This window comes from Nanorana parkeri, unplaced genomic scaffold, assembly GCF_000935625.1.
Source record: "Nanorana parkeri isolate BGI_ZX_2015 unplaced genomic scaffold, ASM93562v1 scaffold48, whole genome shotgun sequence".
NCBI classification, from domain to species: Eukaryota; Metazoa; Chordata; class Amphibia; order Anura; family Dicroglossidae; genus Nanorana; species Nanorana parkeri.
Window position 1 is genome coordinate 2,940,760 of NW_017306316.1, and position 20,916 is coordinate 2,961,675.

Genomic DNA, 20,916 nt, shown 5'->3' on the forward strand with positions numbered 1-20,916 from the left:
AACAGTAGACCACCACTGTGTGCATTGGCATGACCACTTGTATTCGCCACTGGGAGAGCAGGCGACGGTGAAAAACACAGAAAATCTTCTGGGAGGCAGGAGAAGTGGCTGAACATGGACTTTCATGTCATTACCATCAGGTATTCTGTTACAGCTAAAACAAGAAAGGAAAGTGACCTTTGCAGTGGGACTCCCCCTATCACTGCTAGTGGTAAATACTTGTTTTGTAAATGATTGTGAAAAGCAGCTATATTTTCCTTACTCCTCATTCCTGCAGGCTTCCTCCCAGCTTCACAAATGGTCCCTCAAAGCTTTTCTTTGCCACTCTGAGGTCATCAGGTACAATGCATGACCCGGAAGGTTGGAGAGGAGAATAGCGTTGGCTGCCAGTAAAGAAAGGGATGGGGGGGGTATAACTCTAAAGACTGAACAAACCATTGTTCATTGATCGTGATGATAGCTAGGCAATCAACATTTTCAAAAATAGAGGTAAGCTAGGGCAGCTTTCCTTGACCTCCGGCAACATCATTATTCCCTTTTCTGTGGTTTCCTGATGTTTAATACTAGTCCTCACAGCAAATAAAAAAAGGTTCAGTGAATTTAAGTAGATTACATTACTTTACTACAGTGCGGCCCGCAGACAGATTGTACTAAATGCACACATTCAGCCCCACAGTAATGAAGGAGCACATAATAAATACATGTTCTAACACATCTGAATTATGGAAAGGACAAAATGTGGAAAATAAAACAAAAAAAAACACATTTAAAAAAAACAACCTCTTTCTAAGCTCATTAGCAACTTGTAACAAGCTGCAACCGCAAGCACGACATTCATAAATCCAGTACAGGCTGGCAAGTTCTGTGCTTTACTACAAATATACAATTTAGCGATATACGTGCCTGCCCAATAGTAAAGCCTACGCAACTGGACATTGAAGTGAAAACACTTTGAACAGCAGGTTATATGAATACAAACCTAGGTGTCTCTAACTATCATCCTTGCTGAATGCCAAGAACAACTCCTACAGTTAATCAAGGCACGCCCCCATTGCATTGTGGGAAATTAGCTTTTTTGGAATCCTGTTTAGGCCTACTTATCCATACCTTGGTGAGGAAGAGGAGTGGCTAAAGTGAGAAAAAAAAAGAATCCAAAATCTATATCTGGCACTGCAATATCGTGATTTCTTGTGCTGAGAGAAACTCGGAGGCTGCCATTGCTACGCTCCTCCTAAATATGTAAGATGCTTGGCAGCAGTCTTCTGAGCCACTCATCTGGATCCGTCACTCAGAATGATTTGACAACATTGAATCAGAGAGACATCCAGGCAGATTCAGGTTTTTTTTTTAAAACAGTTACTTACAACTAGGGATGCACCGAAATTCTGGCCACCGAAACATAATCGGCTGAAAATGGCACGTTTGGCAAAAGTGCCATCTTTCGACCAAAATTGGGGTGCATGCCTGGTTTCTCTCCTCTCCGCTGGGCACTGCTCTGTGTCCTCTCTGACAGTGCAGAGTCCAGCGGGGAGGAGAGAAACTGTCACAGGCCGACCATTGCAGGGGAGGAGAGTGATGTGAGCGGCTGGAGGCCGGGCTCTCCTCCCGCATCGCCACGCTCAGCCTCCTGTGACAGATCAGGAGAGCGGCCGTGTGGGCAGAGACAGCTGTCACAGGAGACCAGGCCGGCGGTGCCGGGGGGAGGACTCAGCTGTCACAGGAGACCGAGATCTCGTTTAGCCTCCTGCGACAGCGAGTCTGGATGGAGAGCGGGTACAAGCACTTAGGGATCTCTGAGTGTTTGTAAATAATTGAGGACAGCGTATGTTTACAGTGTTCCTAATTATGAATGAATGGGAAGTGATCCACATCACTTTCTGTTCATTCCTGATTTTGGTTATAGTAAAACACACTATCTCCACATATTATGAATGAACAGGAGCACTCAGTATAGATGCTTTCTGTTCATTTATAACAGGGGCTGCAGAAAGAGATTGAGCACTCAATCTCTTTTTCTATTTTAAAAAGGAAAAAGTCAGGGGTCTTTTTAGATCCCCAATATTTCCCCAAAGCCCCCAACAGTAAAGTTAAAAAAATAAAAATATGCAGCTGCTGTCACCTGGCCATTAACCTAAACAGCAGTCGCATCTAAATGGTACATCTGGGATTTCTGCCACAGGAATCCCAAATCACCCAATGTGAATGAGGTCTAACTGGCTAGTCACTGGAGTGGGGGTGAGAGCCTGACCGGTGAAAGGCCTTCATCAGTTTCACAACCTCTAAATCAAAGCTCAATCTTTTTTACACTGATCTGTACATCAAACATCTCCATCTGCTCAAAAAACACTGCAAAGTATGTGATGGCCTGAGCAAAGTGAACCCTAGACAGGAGCTTTCCATTTCACTTTCATTTACACAGGGCCCAGCCTGACTTGACACGATTCATCTCATTCACAGAGTATCATATATATTGTAAGAAAACTCATTTGGATGCTTGCATTTCATATTGCGCCCAACACAGACTTATAGGTGAATATAGGTTGAACCGGATGGATCTTAGTCTTTATTCAACCTTACATACTATGTTAAAATGTTGTCGCCTGCATAGTAAGTGACTTGTCACTTATTCATGATTGCAAAATTTCAATAGGTCTCCGTTATTCTACTATTGCTTTATCTGTACACGTTTTTGAGGTCTTGAAACCTTTTTCTTGTTAAAAGCTATGAGTGACCATAAATCAATCATGTAGTTTATGGGCTTTTTCCCCCACTAAAAACACATTAAAAGAAACCCAGAGATAAAAAGCCAAAAGAACCAATGCTAGGCCTAGATTTAAAAAAGGAGAACTATGGGGTCAGTGCTTTTCCCCATAGTTCTCCTAAGGGTAACGGAGGACACAAACTAGCGTCCTCCCGTCAATAATAGAACACAAGGCAATTTAGGGCTTGTTTGTGTCCTATGAGCTGCATTTTTCTGCACATCACCGCACATGTATGGTGTGAACAAACACTTATTACTAAATACAACACACCCAATTCATCCTGTCATATCACAGTGCTACAGCTGCTGCAGCCTCCTTGATCAGCTTTGTGCAAGTTTGCAGCAACCTGATCACAGAAGCGGAGTTACAGGTTATTTAGGGTTCCTCTTAACTGCTCTGACCCATTTTGGCTATACGTTGCCCAAACAGGGAAATGGCTGCATCTTCCTTCTATTTCCAGGCAGACCACACCTTTACCTTTCATGCTGGATTTACAACAACCAAACTAGGCCACATCACTAGAATGGGAGGTGTGTGGATTTGTAAACAACCACACACTAGGGCTGCCTGCCCAGGAAAACAAAACACAGCGAGTCTATAAAACTGAAACCAGTTACAAGAAATTATTTCCTTAATTGTTCCCCATCTACAAGCCAAATGACAATTATTTATATATCCCGGGACCGCACGATCGTGTGCGGTTGCCGCGCAGCCCCATCGATTTCACTGTGGTTACATTCGCGCGGCAAACGCTGAAAAAAAGGCACATGTACCTTTTTCGCTACACGCACCGGGTGGGTTTTTTTCAACCACCATCGTACGCGATTGCATGGGCAAAATCGCGGCAGGAAACCACGCAATCTGCGCGGCGCGACCAGGGGTGCCTTTAGAAAATAATGTTTCGTGCACGATTGCTACGTGGTCACGGATCGCTCAAGTGTGAACCTGGCCTTAGACAAGGCAAGCATCAGGACCCTGCCCAAACAAGCTTACAGTCTAAAAGGTACCCATACACTGTCCGATTATCGTCCGATAATCGCGGGAAATCCCGCGATCGTACGATAATCGCAAAGTGCATGGAAGGCGTGTGACCGTTTCTACTGTACGATCGCACGTCTTCCGTCGAACAAACAGGCTGTAAAAAACGCCGAGAATCGTACGATTCTCAGCGGGTTAGTGGCGTGCTTGTTCGACAACTGCCGAACTGTCCGGTGTGCGCACACTGCCCGTTCAGCATAGCAGTCATCGGAAGCCCTCCCCTCAGCGGGGCGGGCTTGCGATGATCACAAGTACGATCTGCCTGTCCATAATGGGCAGATCATACGTTTTTTTAATTACTTTACAACCCTGTAGACGAGAGTTAGGTGTGTGGGTTAGTGAGCAGGATAGTCTCAGGTCATTTGTAGAACGAAGGGTGCCGGTTTGAAATATATCTTTTAATTAGGGATGAAATGTAAGCCGGTGCACGGTTATGCAGAGCTTTGTAGGGCTGACAAGTTTGAAGTGTATCCTGAGGACAGGTTCACACCATTTTCCAGACCAGATCTAGAACATGGTGCATTTCGTTTTGGCCGCGATTTTACCTAGTTGCGGAGCGTTTGTTTTTTTTAGCTTAAATCAGTCTTTCAGGTGCGGTCCAATGAATTTGTTTTGTGTTTTTGATGCATTTCCATGCATTCCAGACCAGCAGTATTTTTTTTTGTCTGATCCGGAACAGACTGTGCTGGTGTGAACAGAGCCCAGAAATACCATAGGGATACATTGGGATGCTTTTTTGGTCTGAGAACAAACTTTTCTGGTCTGGACATGGTGTGCACAAGCCCTGAAAGAAACAGAAAGCCAGTGCAAAGATTGACAGAGGGGTGCTGTGTGGGAGTAGCGGGAGTCCTGGGCCAAGCTTCAATATCTTTCTAGTCGGCCCCACTGGCTCTTAAAATACCTCAACAATGCCTGCATCCAATCAGATTCTTCAGGTATTTTGACAGGCAGCGGGCCAACTGGCAAGATACTGAAGTTGGCCCAGCCGGAGATTCCTCCATCCACACCGTGTAGCGGAGTAGCGGAGTGTATGGAGGAATATGGAGTGTATGTAGCGGAGTGTATGGAGGAATCTGTTGCACTTTTTCCCTCTGACCATAGAAAATCTGCAGATAATTGTAAAGTGTATGGCCAGCTTTAGTGTTACAACAATGACTAAAGAAATACATTTGCCCATACATTGAAATGTATAACACAACAGGAGCCTAAAAACCAATTGTGGTAAACAAAGGCCAGTATAAAGTAATCTGGACACCAAAAAATAATGTTCTATGATGCAAAGCAATGTGTCTGGCAGGTGAAACAGAAGGACTGGTGTAGCCAATACCTCGGTGTTCCCATGCTCTCAGACGGAATGACCTCTTGGCTTAAATCCCTGTACTGTGTACTAGGAGATCCTGATTAAACAGAATCCCAGTGTGACACTGCAAAGTCCTTGCCAGACCAAGTTGTAATCTATTCAGGTCAGCAATCAATGTTCATTCATCAGAAACGTTTCGGGAAAAATCACACTAGACAACCTAATGTGACCCCTTTATAAATTTGATTTAGAAGAGAATGTAACATAGATAGTGACTGGATTATACACCGGCTGCAAGGAGTAGGTGGAGTGCCACAGCCATTGCTGCTTACCTGAAGTTACAGCACTCTGCTGATGTGAGGACCCAGTCACACCGTATCCAGCGTGTCCCAGTGCAGTTCACACCCGGAACACACGCATACATGAAGCCAGGCCACGTTCGGGGGCGGGAGGAGGTGTGTCGGTGCCATTCATGTCAATGGAACCGCAGATTCGCATGCATTATTTTTTTCACTGGAGCGGAGGGCATTCCTGTACCTCGCGTCACGGTGAGGGCGATCGCACTGCGGGCGCGTCTGCGGTGCCATTGACATGAATGTCACAGACACACCCCCTCCTGCCCCAGAACGCTGCCTGGTTTCATGTATGCGATCCAGTGCGTTCTGGGAGCGAACTGCACCGGGACGCACTGGATACGGTGTGACCGGGCTCTGAAATCAGGGATGGGTGTGCTCATAGATGTATTTCAAGGAAAAAAACTTAAGAACTACTCTAAATAATCCCTAGTGCGAATTCCCAGACAAGTGAGAGTATGGAAAGCTGCCATTCCTCCCTTGATGTGTGGTCAATAGGACAGGAAGTGAAGGGAAACCTCAACAGGGGCCCACACAGAAATAAAAAACATTTTTTTAATAGAACTAGGAAAGATTTGAACCTCTGACTGGTATTTACTAATGTCTTTGTCTCGGCTGGAGAGATATTTCCTCATTTCCTGTCCACACCATGTACTTAGTAGGGCATGAAGTAATCAGAATCTCCTGAACCAGAACAATTCGCCTGCATAGAGTGGACAGCAACGTATGTGTGCAAAAGACAGATCATAACAAGCAGTTGATCAGACTACCTTAAAAATGTCAACAATTTATAGAGAAATCGGATTCAGTGAAACGCTCATATTCAGGAAGACAAATGTTCCCGTTTTCTTACTCTCCTCCATTCCCGCTCAAGCCCCGAAATGTGTACCTCTTCTCCCTTAAAATTCAGTGTAGGCCTATACACTGCAAAAGATGGTCAAACACCAGCTCACATTCACAGAAAACGTTTTTGGGATAAAAATTTGGTTAGAGCTGACTTTTCAGCAGACATTCTTTGACCATCAGCACTATAACAAAGGCCTGTTATAGAACCTTTGCCTGTCTGTCAAATGTGATGAAAGCATGGGGTTTGGCTAGCTTTTCTCTCAGGTTTATGAACGCCTTCAGGGGTCTTCACATAGGACCACTGCTGACCTGTCAGAAACAAGTGAATTAATGGGAAGTAAAAGGACACCAATCACTGCTTAGAAATAGCTCCAGGGCATGACCCGTGTGAACTGATACAGACTGTAGCAAATGATCTGCTTCCAAGCAGACAGCAAGGGTTATCAGTGTTATCAGGCAAGAGGTATAACAGGACTTGTGAAGTAGCCACTTCAAGGGCTTCTTGGTCTGTGTAAAATCAGAATGCCACAGATTCACTTGTTAAAAAGTACTCTACACACCCCACCTCTTCCTTTATAATGGACTCTGCAAAATAGGGAATCACACATCTGAAGAAGCCCTACTGGAAATACACTGCAGGGTGCACATACCTACCAATCAGTTTATCAACTGCCTAGTGTGGCAAATTTCTGATGGTCTAGCTGAAATAACTACATAAAAGATAAACTTCACCTTACAGCCTAAAATGTATCTCACAACAGTCTGGCAGCATTGCTACCTTCCTGATGGACAACAGTACACATGACAGCAATTGATACCAGTTAGCTTTTGCCAACATACTGCTGCACACGGGAATGCAGAGTCATGCAATACATATTTTATGGTCAGAACTAACAAATAAATACAATGTTTATGTTTTATTCAGGTAAATATGACATTGTGCTTATTAATACTATGCTGCCTTCTAGCAAGCCATCAGCTGGAGCTCTATTCTTTACAGAAGTCAAATAAGTAACGGCAGAATAGCCCATGTCTTACCAGACGACTCATTATGGGGAGCTGCAGAGCAAGCTGCTCTTTAGCTAACCCATAGTACCTTGGGAATCCTTTTGTGAGGATTAATATGTACATATGTAGTTTAAAAAAACACACCTAAAACAATGTAAAAACCCTAAAATACAATTGCCCTTAAACTAGAATACACAGTCGTTGGGTTATTAAAAAGGCCCACGCATCCACCGCTATAAACATATCAGTATTGGAATTACATAAAATGCAAGCAGGCAAATGAAGACCTCTCCAGTGCTTAAAAGAGAACTATGGTGTAACCTTTTCATCCCATACTTCTCTTTAGGGTCACGGGAGGACATATACTAACCTCCCATGACCCAAAGCTCAGTATATCGCTTGCTATATACTGAGAGCACCACAGCCGGGATGGATGCCGACAATACTGTTGCGATTCACCCGGCTGGCTGATTGACAGCTGGCTCTGCCTATCTAAAGGCAGAGCCAGCTGTGCCCACCCCCTTCCCCATCCGTTCCTCCAGTCATCACTGGAGGATCGGAGGTGGGGGGGAATCCCTGCAGGGAGCGGTGACTGACAGTCACCACTCTCTGCAGGGAGATGATCGGGGAGTGAGCGACGGTATGCGTTTGCTCACTTCCCGATCAAGAGAGCCAGTTTCAATGTCACACATCGGCTCTAACTATGAGGAGGAGTGGAAATCACTCACCTCATAGTTCTCCTTTAAGTATTGGTCCTTAATTATGAAAGGCAGCCTCAGTAAATCGAAAGGAACCGGTGGCCAAAGTGCAGGTTCCAAAATCAGATTAATAGAGTGCCCTGGGCTTGGGGGTTTCCAGGACACTCAAGGTTAATGCAAGTGATGTGGCTGGTTGTACAGCTACCCATATATCACTTGTACAAAACGAGCCATGGCTCCCCTGTTTTACATATAGGGGCTAAATGTAGCGAAAATACTACCTGCCCAACACCTAGATCTGCATGTCCTGGGCGTTGGGGCGAAAGGAATTGCGCACCCCTGATCCTATATGCACGATTTTTCCACTCATGTGCAATAAGGCCCATTTCCATTTCATTGCATGGAGCATGAATTAATCTCTAGACTTACCATTGATTAACCAATTTTGTTAAGATTCAATGCTTATTTTTTGAATAGGCAAATTAGCACATCAATGTTACTGCAGTCTGGTTAGAAAACTATCAGGTATCGCTAAATTATTTTTCCCTTTACTATATAATTCTCTGCAAGTTATCGATTGAAATCAGTCATCAGTACAATAGGCTATTACATAGGGCAACTGCAGTCTAAAAAGTCTGCTTAAAGAGATGAAATGATTCTAAAATCATAGAAGTTGCATACAATGATCACAAAGGGTGTTCCTGTTGTTCTTACGCTTACAGCCATTTTAATAGAAATATTTATTGCACATTGCTCCAATCCTGATGGCCGGCATAAGTCATAGGCTTCAGACAGCAACTGCACATTTCAAAGATCCAAACGCTGCAGTCTGTCAGCCAAGATAATCCAAGTCGCCCATAAGCTTCCACCACAGACAAGGGAAGGGAGGGTGTCTGAATGTAGTGTGGACATCCTGGTTATCGCCCAATCTTGAAGCAACTAAAAAGGATGGAGAAACATTCCCATGATATCTGCGCCTGCGACTTTTACACGCACCAAAAACTGAAACATATCAAAACAGCCAAACGCGTCTGCTTTCAGTTTTACTTTCAGGCACATTACACAAGGCAAAGCTTATAGTTGAACAATCAAATCTTATGACATACTTTCTTTCCATCCAACATACAATGTTCAAGTGCAAAGCAGTCAATCCCGATTTGTCCTATGACTATAGACCAGGACTGGACAGATACATATGGAATTCAGGAGCCTGTCCAACCCAGGAGCGAGCCCAACCCAGGAGCCTGCTGCATTGACAACTCGAGAAAACCTCAAAAAGAAAGGCACCTGCTGTAAATTTTAGGAGGCACTGGCGACCTGGCTCCTGGGATTTATCTAGCCATGCTATAGATATACTATATACCAGATATTCTCAACCAGGGTCCCTTCTGCCTTCATCAGGGGTGCCTCAAAGTTTTCACACAGCATCATGCCTTTCCATAGTGCAGGCAAGTTCCAGACCCTGATATAAAAAGGGGGTTTCCGATGGGAAAGGGGCTTCTAGTGTAAGAGTGGGGACTGATGTAAAAGGAGGGGGGCTCTAACTTAAAAGGGGACTTCTATTGTAAGGAGGGACTCCTGATGTGAAAGGCAAGATTCATACATGAAAGTGTGGGGCTCTGGTGTGAAGGAGTAACGCCATTGTTTGTGCATGGGGTCATCCCTTAAAATCCATACCAGGCCCCCATCTGTGATATGGAATTTGGTGCAGCCACAGGTTATTTTTTTTACATTTTTTTTTATTGGGGTGCCTCAAGATTTTGCATTCTTTTAAAGGGTACAGTGACTGAAAAAAGCTGCCCTATACCATAGATAGCCTAATGGTATTTGTAGTTGCATCACAGCTGGAGGGCCAGTTTGCCTACTCCTGCTCTATACTGTATATAGTTAATTGCACACTAGTACTGAAACTGCTGATAGGCAAAAATCTCAACCTGTGAAAGGAAGACCAAATATAGCAGATTGTTAAACCAATGTAATATTTTGTTTTCGTGGTTAGAAGTTCCTTTCCAGATATTAACAAGCTTAGTAATAGTGATTTTACATCAGAGGAAAATAGGTGCGCCCAGGCTTTGGCCTTGATGGTGGCCTAAACAAACCCTTTTATCAGACAATCACCCTGAACCCTGGGAGGTCAGACAGGCACAATTATTCTTCCCTGGCACTTCTGGATGATTACTCCTGTCCTTTAAAGGGCACTATGAGTTAGAACCTAAACAGGGAGTAACTTTATGAAGTAGAACAATACCTATCCTTGGAATAATTATAGGGTTGCTTGAAATCATACTTTATCTTCCAATTATCAATAATTACAAGAAAAAAAAAAAAGGCTACATCAAATGATATATACAGAAAGAAAAAAAAGACAATGATTAACATCTACTCCTGTGTAGTTCATGATTTCTAATTCCTGTGCTGTGGAATCCAGAAGACGATAGGATCGCTTAACACTAATTATCACTGTATCAAGCATGCAGAGATCTACATTTGGTTCTCCTGGTTTAAAGTGACATTAAATTCGGGAGTTAAATCTTAAAAATGCATTTAGGTACCTTAACTATTAACAACAATGTATCTTATTTGTGTATCACTCAGCTGTAGATCGTCAAATCATCTCTTAAATAAGTGCCGACACTGTCCTTCCTTCTGGAGGGGGGCTACTTCTGTACCCCATGGTCCCTGTGTGTGTTGTAAAGTACCCACCGATCCAAGCTTGCTCCTGTGATGGACTACAGTCTCACGTTTAGTTTACTAGTTTGTACTGAGATTGCAGTTCATCACAGGAGTTTGGAGCGGTGTCTACTTCACAGCACACACAGGGACCATGAGGAACAAAAGTAGCCACCCTCCAGAAGGAAGGACTGTGTCAGCACCAATTCAGAGATGATTGCAGGATCTGCAGCCGAGTGATATACAAAAAGGGATACATTTTTGTTACTGGTTAAGGTACTTGAATGCATTTTTAAGACATAACTGTTGAGTTTAGTGTCACTTTAATAACATAAGCAGATATCCATAAAAAAAGACAATGTATTACCAGCTTCATAACATAGCAAATATAAAGTCAGCACAAACTGAAAAATACACACTCAGCAGAAGAAGAAAACCTTTCCTGATTGAAACCTGGACGCTGTCATTGCCAGCTGATTCTGCTTATTGCCTGGGTGTCTCTAACCACAGCGCCTAGGCTCTTCACACTGTGGCTTCGAGCTGGGTTACTAAACGCATGGTATTCTGCACTGCATCAGGGCAGCCCATTCAGGCTGCCAGCAAAACGGCAAAAGAAAGAAAAATGGGATCTACAACATTTTCTTTAAAAAGCCTGTCACCTCTTTGTAAAGGACTTTACCCCACACCAGTTATAGTTGCCATACCAGGTAGCACTATTTTCTGTCGCAGTTGACATAACCTAGCGCTTCCAGGTATGGGGAAGCATGTGACAGTGCTCAGATCTAGCAGCCATTCACTGGGCCTAAGCACTCACATGACCAGGGGAGTGCCTCTGTTGACTTGCTTTTAGAAGGTGCATGTTTTGCAACTAACATCCTAAACCTGAGTTCACTACCTAGTGAGTCTTTTACCTGGAACAAGCATGTAAATGGTAAAGACTTGTCTTAATCTCCAGCCTCCATTGCTAAGGTCAAAAACTTACTAGGTACTAAAAACCAGCATGATGATGACAGCTTTAGAACTGGTATGGTTTAAGAGACCCTGACATTCTAAGTGTTCTTTCAATCTGTTCTTCCCTTTTAGGATTTATCAACAAAACCCTTGACAAAGACCCCAAGCATTTTCACTACAGGAGAGGAGTGTGTACAACCGTGTAAGACTGAAGGGAACGATGCCATGGGCGTAAGGGTTACGGCTTCCAGTTGGCCAGCTCAGTTACCCCTACCTCGGCTGCATTTTCTAAGCCTGGAAGCTTACATTTGCTTCAGTGAATAGGAACTTATATTTAAATAGTGCCTGACACATTGAGAGGAAATTACTAAGACTGGAGGAGACAGAATCTGGGAGCAGCTGTGCATGCCAACCAGTCAGCTTCCATCTTCAGCTTGTTAAGGATTGAAAATAAAAGCTAGAAGCCGATTGGCTGCCATGCACCGCTGCTCCAGATTCTGTCTGGTCCAGTTTTAGTAAATGCCCCCCGTGTTTTACTGAATGGATGTAATCAGCAGCTAAGCTGACAATCACATCAAAACTGTATGTCAACTTGGCAGCTTCTGTGCTGCTTCCCCTCCACAGAAAGTCATCAGAATGGCTACTGATCACAGCCAAATGTCTACAGTGTCCCTCTTCACCCTTGTGTTAGAGCTTTGTGAACTCAGTGTATCACTGTGCTAGAGACAAGAGTGCAAGCGTCTATATAGAAACGAGTGAATGGCTTTAGGAACTCTATGAAGCACTATTTAGTATCATGGTGGTATCCGAGCATGGTGGGTGCAAATAAGTGGCAATGGATAACCATCTCCTGAACTGCTCATACTATGTACAGGGAACTGGGTTTTAATTAAAAAAGCCCCCAAAAGCTGACACCATACCGTTCAGGTATACCCAAATACCTGAACGGCATGGGCATTTGACTGGATGTAGGTGATGTTGTCAGACCAGCTCCTTAGACCAGGGGTAGACAACCTTGGCACTCCGGCTGTGCCTATGAGGCACTGCAAAACTGATAGCCACAGGTATGACTCCCAAAAGCAGAGGCATGATGGGATTTGTCGTTTAATTTGTGATGGGGGGGGTGCAAGGGGGTGTTGGGTGCCGACAAGGCCATCCATGGCTCGAATTTTGTCTGATTCAGTAGACCATCCCTAATTAATTTTTTTTATAGATAACAGATTGCTGTTGAGCAGAAGAGCCAACACAAAGACGAGAAGGAAGGCAGGTATTTTAACTTGCTTAAGATAATAGCTCATTGGGCACGGAGCTTAATATTGACGACTGGATCCAGATCTGACTTCTGCTTGAATTCAGAAAAATGCTTGCATAGCCTCCAAAGACCTGTGGCCTGCTTCATATTCAGATCATGCCCCCAGCATGTCTAGAATTGGATCTCAGAATCTACTAGCCGTTTCACTGTTAATTACATCGGCTTCTACCTTTCCTATCACACTGGTTATTAACCACTTCCTGCCAGCCTTACACATAGGCGTCACGTGGGCCTTAACGCCGAGCTGCCACATGCGTCACTGTGTTGTTCTGCAGACGCACTTAATCAGCGTCTCCAGAACTGTGACCGATCTGTCACAGACCACGACCAACAATCGGGGAACCCGTAGGACAGGCTCCCGATTCCACCACGCAGCCAATCGCATAATTGGGAGGTACTCCTACTGGTCTACAGCGTCATTGTCCACCGGTGCCAGCAGCAAGGGGTTAAAAAAATGTAAGCTTTCTTCTCATTAACAAAAAACTATCTAGCTTACTTAATATAATACTGTTTTTTTAAAGGATTTCCCCCCTCAATTTGTTTTTTTAATACAACATGAACCCATAAATGCATAATTATAATGAGAGACTCTAAACCAGGGGTAGCCAAATGTAAGCCCTTAAGCTGATTTGGAACTACTGGTCACATAGGGGGTTTGCAAAACTGACAGCCACAGGCATGACTCCCAGAGGCAGATACATGATGGGGTTTCTAATCTCACCACAGCCGATTGGCCGAAGTTTGCCTACCCCTGTTCTAAATCCTAACTGAATGACACTTTGCTAAAGCTTCAACTCTGCAGTGTTGCCGACCTCCTCCAGCTTTTATCGGCCACTTCCTGCCTACATGTACTTATTCCAGAGTTGGCTTTACATCACTGTTCTGGACCAACTTCCTGATAAAGGCAATAGTGGACCATGCTTAACAAGTGGGTGTCACAATGACCACCAAGGGTGATAATGGATATACACAGTCACCCCAAAACAGGAAATGCTGGAATAAGGACCTTCCTGTCAAGATCGTGAGGGTGTTCTTTGATGAAAGCTGCACATTTGAAATTAATGTCTTAAAGCTTTTATGGCATTTCAGTTATCTACTTTAAAACAAATCTATGTTTTTATATTGAATTTCCCTAAGCGCTACACCCCTCCTAATATCCATATCCATCTAGAAGATTGTAAACTTACTTATTGAAGATGCCCATAGGGTGAACTTCAATCCAGTGACACACAATCTCACTCACTCCCTTGCCTCACGAGTGCCGTCGGAACTACAACTGAACCGCTGCACAATGTAACATTATCATTGCTTGCTGGAGGCAATGCATGATGGGATATGTAATCTTAGAGAAATTGTGAATTCATCACATCAAGCAACAGGGAAAGAGATGCAAAGCACACTGGGAATCCAGGAAGGTGATGAAAGTGATGAGCAGACAGAAGGCAGCACTCACTACATAGAAGGGATTTATTCAAGTAAGCTTTGAGCACATTAAAAAAAAAAAAAAAAACTATATTCCTATTACAATGCTGATATCAGGATAGTGGGTAAGATATTTAAATGTACCTTTCTTCCCAGAGAGAATTTATACAGAGCTCCTTTAAACACAGCTATCGGATTTCAAAGGGGGGAACTTATCAATACTGGGACAGAATCTGGAGCCGTTGACAACCAATCAGCTTCTATCTTCAGATTGTTCATTTAGGCCCCGCTCACACTGAGCGATTTATCGCGCGGTAATTCCCGTGATATCGCGGCTATTTACCGCGCGATATCGCTCTCCAATGCATGGCAATGGGGCTCTGTCCGTCGCTGGTCGTGCGTCGCTACAGCAGGACCCTTTTTAGAGCGGATTTTGCCGCGATTCTAGCTTGCTCAATGCAAGCATTTGCGCGATATCGCGCAAAATGCAAATCACGCGACAAACGCACGATTTGCGAATCACTCAGTGTGAATGGGGCCTTAAGCTTCGAAAATAAAGAGAAGCTGATTGGTTACTATGGACAACTACTCCAGTTTTGATCAACTCCCCTTTGGTTTTAGGATATTGGTCCTTGCATGGAAAACTTCCCTGCTTCTGATCTCCATGTTTAGTTCAAATCTATTGAAGGGAACATCGCCCATAAAGAAATCCTTCCCAAATACCACTATAGTATGCTGCTAACTTATCCAAGAAAAACATACAAGCCCAGCAAATCCTGCGTTGTCCTTTGCTTCTCCGCAGCACATAGTGATGCATGCGGCCATCTTTCTTCTCTTCGTCATCAGAATCCAGCTGTCTCCATGGTTCTTGCAGTCAGCCCCCATGATGACGTGGCACCAGATGAGTCTTCATTCATTCAGCCAGCATTGTGGGGAAGTCGAAGACTCATGGGATACGAGACGTCAATATCCTAGGAAGCGGCTCACACCTTTAAATACTTTTCTATATCACTTGCCCTTCCGTTTAGAGTGTAAGCTCTCGTGAGCCAGATCATTCTAACCCTCCAGTATTGAATTGTAACTGTACGGTCTTCCTTTATTTTGTAAAGCGCTGTGCAAACTGTTGCGATATAGATCCTACAAAATAATTCATGCTTTTAAGATTGTAAGCTCTCATGCCAAGGGCCCTCCTCACCATCTTGTCTTGTAACTAATGTCCTCATACTGTAAAGCTCTGCACAAATTGTTGGCACTATATAAATCTGAATGATGATGAAGGTATGGGGGGAAAAAAAGCAAAAATTAAACTTTTTTGTAAAAAAAAAAGGGGGTCTACTTTTTTGGATGGCGGAGGGAGAGGGTTAGAGTGATGCACATTTTATTTTCGCATGAAGCATTTAGCCCCAGGAACAGATTTGTGGTATGATGAGAGCGGACTCTGCAGTAGACATGGAACGCTCAGCTCTCATATAAAGCAGGAAGTTGGTTAAGAAGGATTGCCCTGTAGCTTTCTCCCTTCCCCCACTCCTGTGTACTGAGGAGGGTTCTCCCAAGAAGCAGACAGAGGAGGAGGAAAAGGGGGGGTGTGCAGGCAGGAACCACCTTCTCTGCTCTCCACCCCCTAAATCAAAGCCTGGAAGGTGCACATCAACACCAGAGTGCAGCACTGCGGCTACAACATGGCTAATTACCTTGTTGAGTCTCAGTACAATGAGAGCTATGCACCATCAGAAAAGACGTGATCGGCACAGGGCACACGCTCAATGACTAGCATGCAAATGTGTGCAGGCCGAGCCATCCCGGCTCATCACACTGCAGCACAGGAAGGTGATCTGCAGTGCTGGAGCCAGCACAGTGATGTCAGTGCTGAGCAGAGGTGACAGGGCGTGCACCTGTAATAACGGGGGGGGGGCATGTCTACACTACAGACAACGTATGCTGCATTGTGAGCATGGCTCGTAGTAATAGACTAGAAGAGCCAAATAAGGAATGTACTGCAAAAACATCGACGTCACCCGGCCCCTGCACGAGGCTGGATGTGACAACTGCAGCAGATCGCACCTTGCAATACTGGGGCCCCTGGATCAAACCCCAGCCAGGACACCATCTCCATGCATGTGAGACCTGATCCCCAAGTCACACTGGAGTGCTTTGTTGCAGTGCTCAGTATGAAGATCATTATCATTTCCAATGGTGCCCGTTTACATCTGAGCAATCGTGCACTTTAAGGCCCATAGGCATCAATGGGAGCACCTGAAAACGTGCAATTTTGCACCTAGCAACCGTCTCCTCCTCCTAGTAACCGGCTTTCTATTGGCTAAAACAAATGCTTACCCTGAAAACGCACAAAAGACAACTATACCATTATAAAATCAGGTGTGAATGGGTTTCTATAGGCTTCCCCTCACATTCCAATGACATGCTGGTTCTAGTGTGTGCATACGAGATAGTACAGCACTACAGATGTTGTCAGCGCTATATAAATAAACCAGAGGAGAGCTGCCAGTACAGGAGAACAGTGCTTCGTATGTTATACAAGGACAAATTCTCCGTGACGGTGACATGAGAAGCCCGGCGTCCTTCAGCCGGCTCCCAGCCACAGGTAGCGCAGAGAATACGGCCGAAGGAGGATGCGAGTTACGTGGATCATGCTGTGTGCGTGCAGCCCAGCCCCCTCCGTCTGTCTCCAGGTCCCGCTCAGACTCGCCCCTCCCCTTCCAAGGGAGTGTCGCCGATGCACGTGGGGGGAAAGGCGGGGACTGACACGTCACTAGACACGTGTAACTCGTTCCGTCCCGTCAGCCCCCACCCAAACTGTCGGAACCGGGCGGGTTCGGGCTCAGAGGGGCAACGGAAGGATGTCAGGGCGTCGCCGAGACTCGTACGGGACGAGCCCGTGATGCCAGGGCAGCCACGGGGCCGGGGGGAGATGAATGGGCCAGCCGCGAAGGGGTTAAGAGGAGAGTGTGCTCCGAGTCATATGACAAGCCCGTGTCACGGTATTATGCAAAGTGCTGCTGGAGCGATGCCACCGCCCTGCGAACCCGTCTACCTCTGCATCGGGGACAGGGCGATAAAGGAGAGGGATCCCTCCATCCACCGCAATGAGAGTAGAGCCTCATAGTGTGTACACATGACACGATCACACAGGATCCGGGGTGACACCAGACCACCTGCCCGGAGACAGTGCTTACCACTGCAATACACCAACCCCTCACTCATCACCTATTCTCATTACATATATAGAGACACCCGGTGTGAGCCGGCACTGCTCTGATCGCCTCAAACACAATCAGGACACCTCTGTGCTCCCTCCATCACTGGGTAACTCTAGAGCCGGCACACACACACTCAGCCACTGCCCCCTTACCGGGCGTCCTCTGTTGCTGCTGCTGGGCTTGCCATTCCAGGAAGAGGGCTGCTTGTAACAGTGTCTCCAGGCTCATGTCTCCTGCAATGCACAGATCAGTCACACACACACCGGGGGGGTCTGCCGAGCTCTTCACCCTCCTCCACTGGGCGAGCAGATCCCAAATCAGACATACAGGGCGACCGAGAAGGAAAAAAAACCAAGGCTGTCACCCCCGATCCCCCCCACGGATCTTCCAGACAAGAAAAGGGCTGCAACAAGATGGCGATGAGTAACAGAAACACAACAAGAAAAAAAGGGACTCAGAGCTGAGAGCTACTACACGGGCGGAGACAAAGCCCGGACACAGGAGGCCGGCCTACGGAGCGGAGTCAGGAGGGAGGGGGCGGAGCCCTGGCTCTAGGCTTCAAAACAGCCTGCCCTGGAATCGTCCTCATTACTCAGCCTGTCACCGCACGTGTCAGCGGTGTTATCAGTGGAGAGCAGGTGGCTCCGCCCACTGGCCGTACATGGGCACACATTGGACGATGTGAGGATGGCAGGAAGCCGTCCTGTGTATAAGTGGGGGGAACCAGATGACAGGCGTCCCCTGTCTATAGGATGGGAATTACTAACGTGTCTTCTATATGATTCCAAAGATCACAGTGCGTATGGCCTGATCTGTTATAGGTGCCCATAGACACTGCATGACCCTCTACTGGATCCAGTAATTATTTAAAGCAGACCTTTACTCACCAATTATATTCTTCCCTCCACAGCAATTTGGAGAAAAACATTTTTAAATTGGGATGCGCCGATATGGGTATTGGTTTCGGTGCCGATACTGAGCATTTGGGTGAGTACTCGCCCATAGGCAGGGTTGGATTTCTTATAAGGCCACTTAGGCAGGGAGTTGAGGGGGGGGGGCCAGGTTTTTTTTTTTTTTTTCTACATTTAGCCCTGTTTCAGGCAAGCAGTGCCAAATGTACAGCGGGTGAAGCCAGCACTTGTTTAGTACAAGTGATCCCGGCGATGCCCCCGCAATCATTTGTAATATGTCTGCTGCCCCCACCTCCTGCTGCCTCCCTGCTCCCGGTACATTCGTTCAGGTTGGAGAGCGGAGGACATCCGTTCTCCGCTCTGCTCCTTGTGAACACTGAGACGACTCACAGCCTTCCCATCTCAGCTGTCACAGGAGGGCCAACACAGTGCTGTGCTCAAACTCCTGTATTGGAGGTGACAGCTTCAATAAAGAGAACCTGTCATCTCCAAATGCTATCACACGGGCTTGTTAGCTCCTGTGTGATAGCGATAAAGTTAAGTGGAAAACAAGCTTCAGATGAGGCATTGGAGGAGGGCAGATCAGGTGATCGGCTAAAAGAACCCAGAAGAGGCGGCTGGCTTTCGATGACAGAAGAAAGGAAGATGGCGGCACAGGACATGGCATGCAATGGTGCATCGCAACAGACCAATGCTGTATCTGATGGGCATGTGAGTATGTGAACTGAGAATGCACAGCACTAAAAGTAACAGGAATTAAAAAAAAGGGAGGTGAAGTTCCTCTTTAATGTCCAGGTGCCCAACCTGTGGTCCTCTGATGTTTGCAGTGCAGCCATCGGGCCCCAGCAGTCAATGGCGTGAGCAGTGAGGGGCCTTTAATAGCATTGACCTCTTGCAGTCTCTTGAATAATGTTCCCAGTCTCCTACAGCATTACTCCAGACTTCAGCTCGGACTGTTGAACAGCCTCTGACCATCTCCTCTAGTAGGTCTGTGGTCTATGACAGTCTTCTGTAGCAGGACATTTAATGAAGATTATATGAAGACCTTTGGTAATACCACAGGCCATATTTGAGGGCCCCTATACCTTGTAGTTTCACAACCCGAAATCTAATGTGTATGTATTGCCAAAAGTTACTAGTTGGAAAATCTTGCCTATTCATTACTGTTTTTCCCTCGTTAAGTCAGGGCTCTCTGTAGTTGACTTCCTCTTGGCTCTCCATCAGGTAGACTCGGTGGATGGAAAACCTTATCTAGTCAATACTGTTTTTCCTTTGACAAGTTGGCGGTAGAGGTGTGTGTGGTGCTAGCAGTGTCTGCAGTTTGCGTCCTCTTGCCTTTCCATCAGATGAACTTAGTCACATGATGCAGAAGTCCGTGTCCTAGGAAGCCCAGGCCACATTGTATTAAGGGTGTGTTGCTTTATGCCCCCATTCATTTTGAATGGCCCGAGAGCCCATCGTAACACACAAAAACAACTTTTTTTTTTTTTTTTACCAGCGCAGCACAATACACATTCCCGGGAATTCAAAAAGTGTGTCGTAGTGTCATTTGTGCACAACAAATGTTGGGGCCGGCAACAGATTTGCGTGCCTGTCAAAAACAGGTACATGAATTTGTCACGTGAAGGCATGGTGGGGTGGCACTTACACTGGAGAGTCCATACAACTGTCACACTCCGTCCTTGGTCCATGTTCAGTCCCTGAGCCACACAGTGTGTTTGGTTGCTAGGACACTGGAAGCTGCTGAGCATTACTGGTTGCTAGGACACTGTTGGCTGTGCAGCAGACAGCTCCCTAGCAACCAATGACATGTTCTCTGCTCCATTCAGCTGCCAAGATGGGAGATTCCCTGTCAATCAGCAGAATGTACACAAAGGGGTGGGGCTTGCACTGCGTCATTGCCCAAATGTCATTTCCATATTTGGTCAATGACATGTGCCAACATCTATGGTCTCCTCGTTTACATACAGTAGTCGGCTGGGGAGTCTGGGCAGCTGAATGGAGCAGTGGATGCGATAGTTGCTAAGACCCGGCATCCTGGCTGCCCAGCTCCCTTCATGCCTCTGTCTCTGGGAGTCATGCTTATGGCTATCTTGCAATGCCTTATGGGACTTGTAGTTTTACTACAACTGTAGTGCTGAGGTTGCCTCTTGTAAGTACATCCTCTGCCACCCAGTCCCCAGAGCCCAAGATCTATGTCAGAGCAGAGTAATCATTTTCCTCCTCCACTTCACATGACTGTTTTTAGGCCTGGTGATTGGCTACTCATGCTCGCGCACTGCATCGTGTGAGAAGGTCACATGATCCTTCATACCCAGAAGTACTGTAGGTTGGAACAGTGAGGGAGCATGGAAAATAGAACTATACTTGGCGCCCCTCCAGCCATGCGACATCTGTCAACTCAACTGGTGCCAACACCTTTGGCAG

The 20,916-nt window shown here is 45.8% G+C and overlaps 1 protein-coding gene across 3 annotated transcripts in view; it reads right to left on the bottom strand.

The window, feature by feature from the left end:
- MNT (MAX network transcriptional repressor) overlaps positions 1-20,014 on the bottom strand; it is an 80,952-nt gene extending 60,938 nt beyond the window's left edge. For 2 of the 3 annotated variants that reach the window (XM_018573912.1, XM_018573898.1), the window contains exon 1: positions 17,731-18,107. In XM_018573912.1, coding sequence (XP_018429414.1) covers positions 17,731-17,806 — 76 coding nt within the window. In that variant the 5' untranslated portion in view covers positions 17,807-18,107. Of the gene's footprint in view, positions 1-17,730; positions 18,108-19,981 lie in introns of those variants that run through there. The other variant, XM_018573904.1, reaches the window with a different exon arrangement.
- Positions 20,015-20,916: the final 902 nt, after the last annotated feature.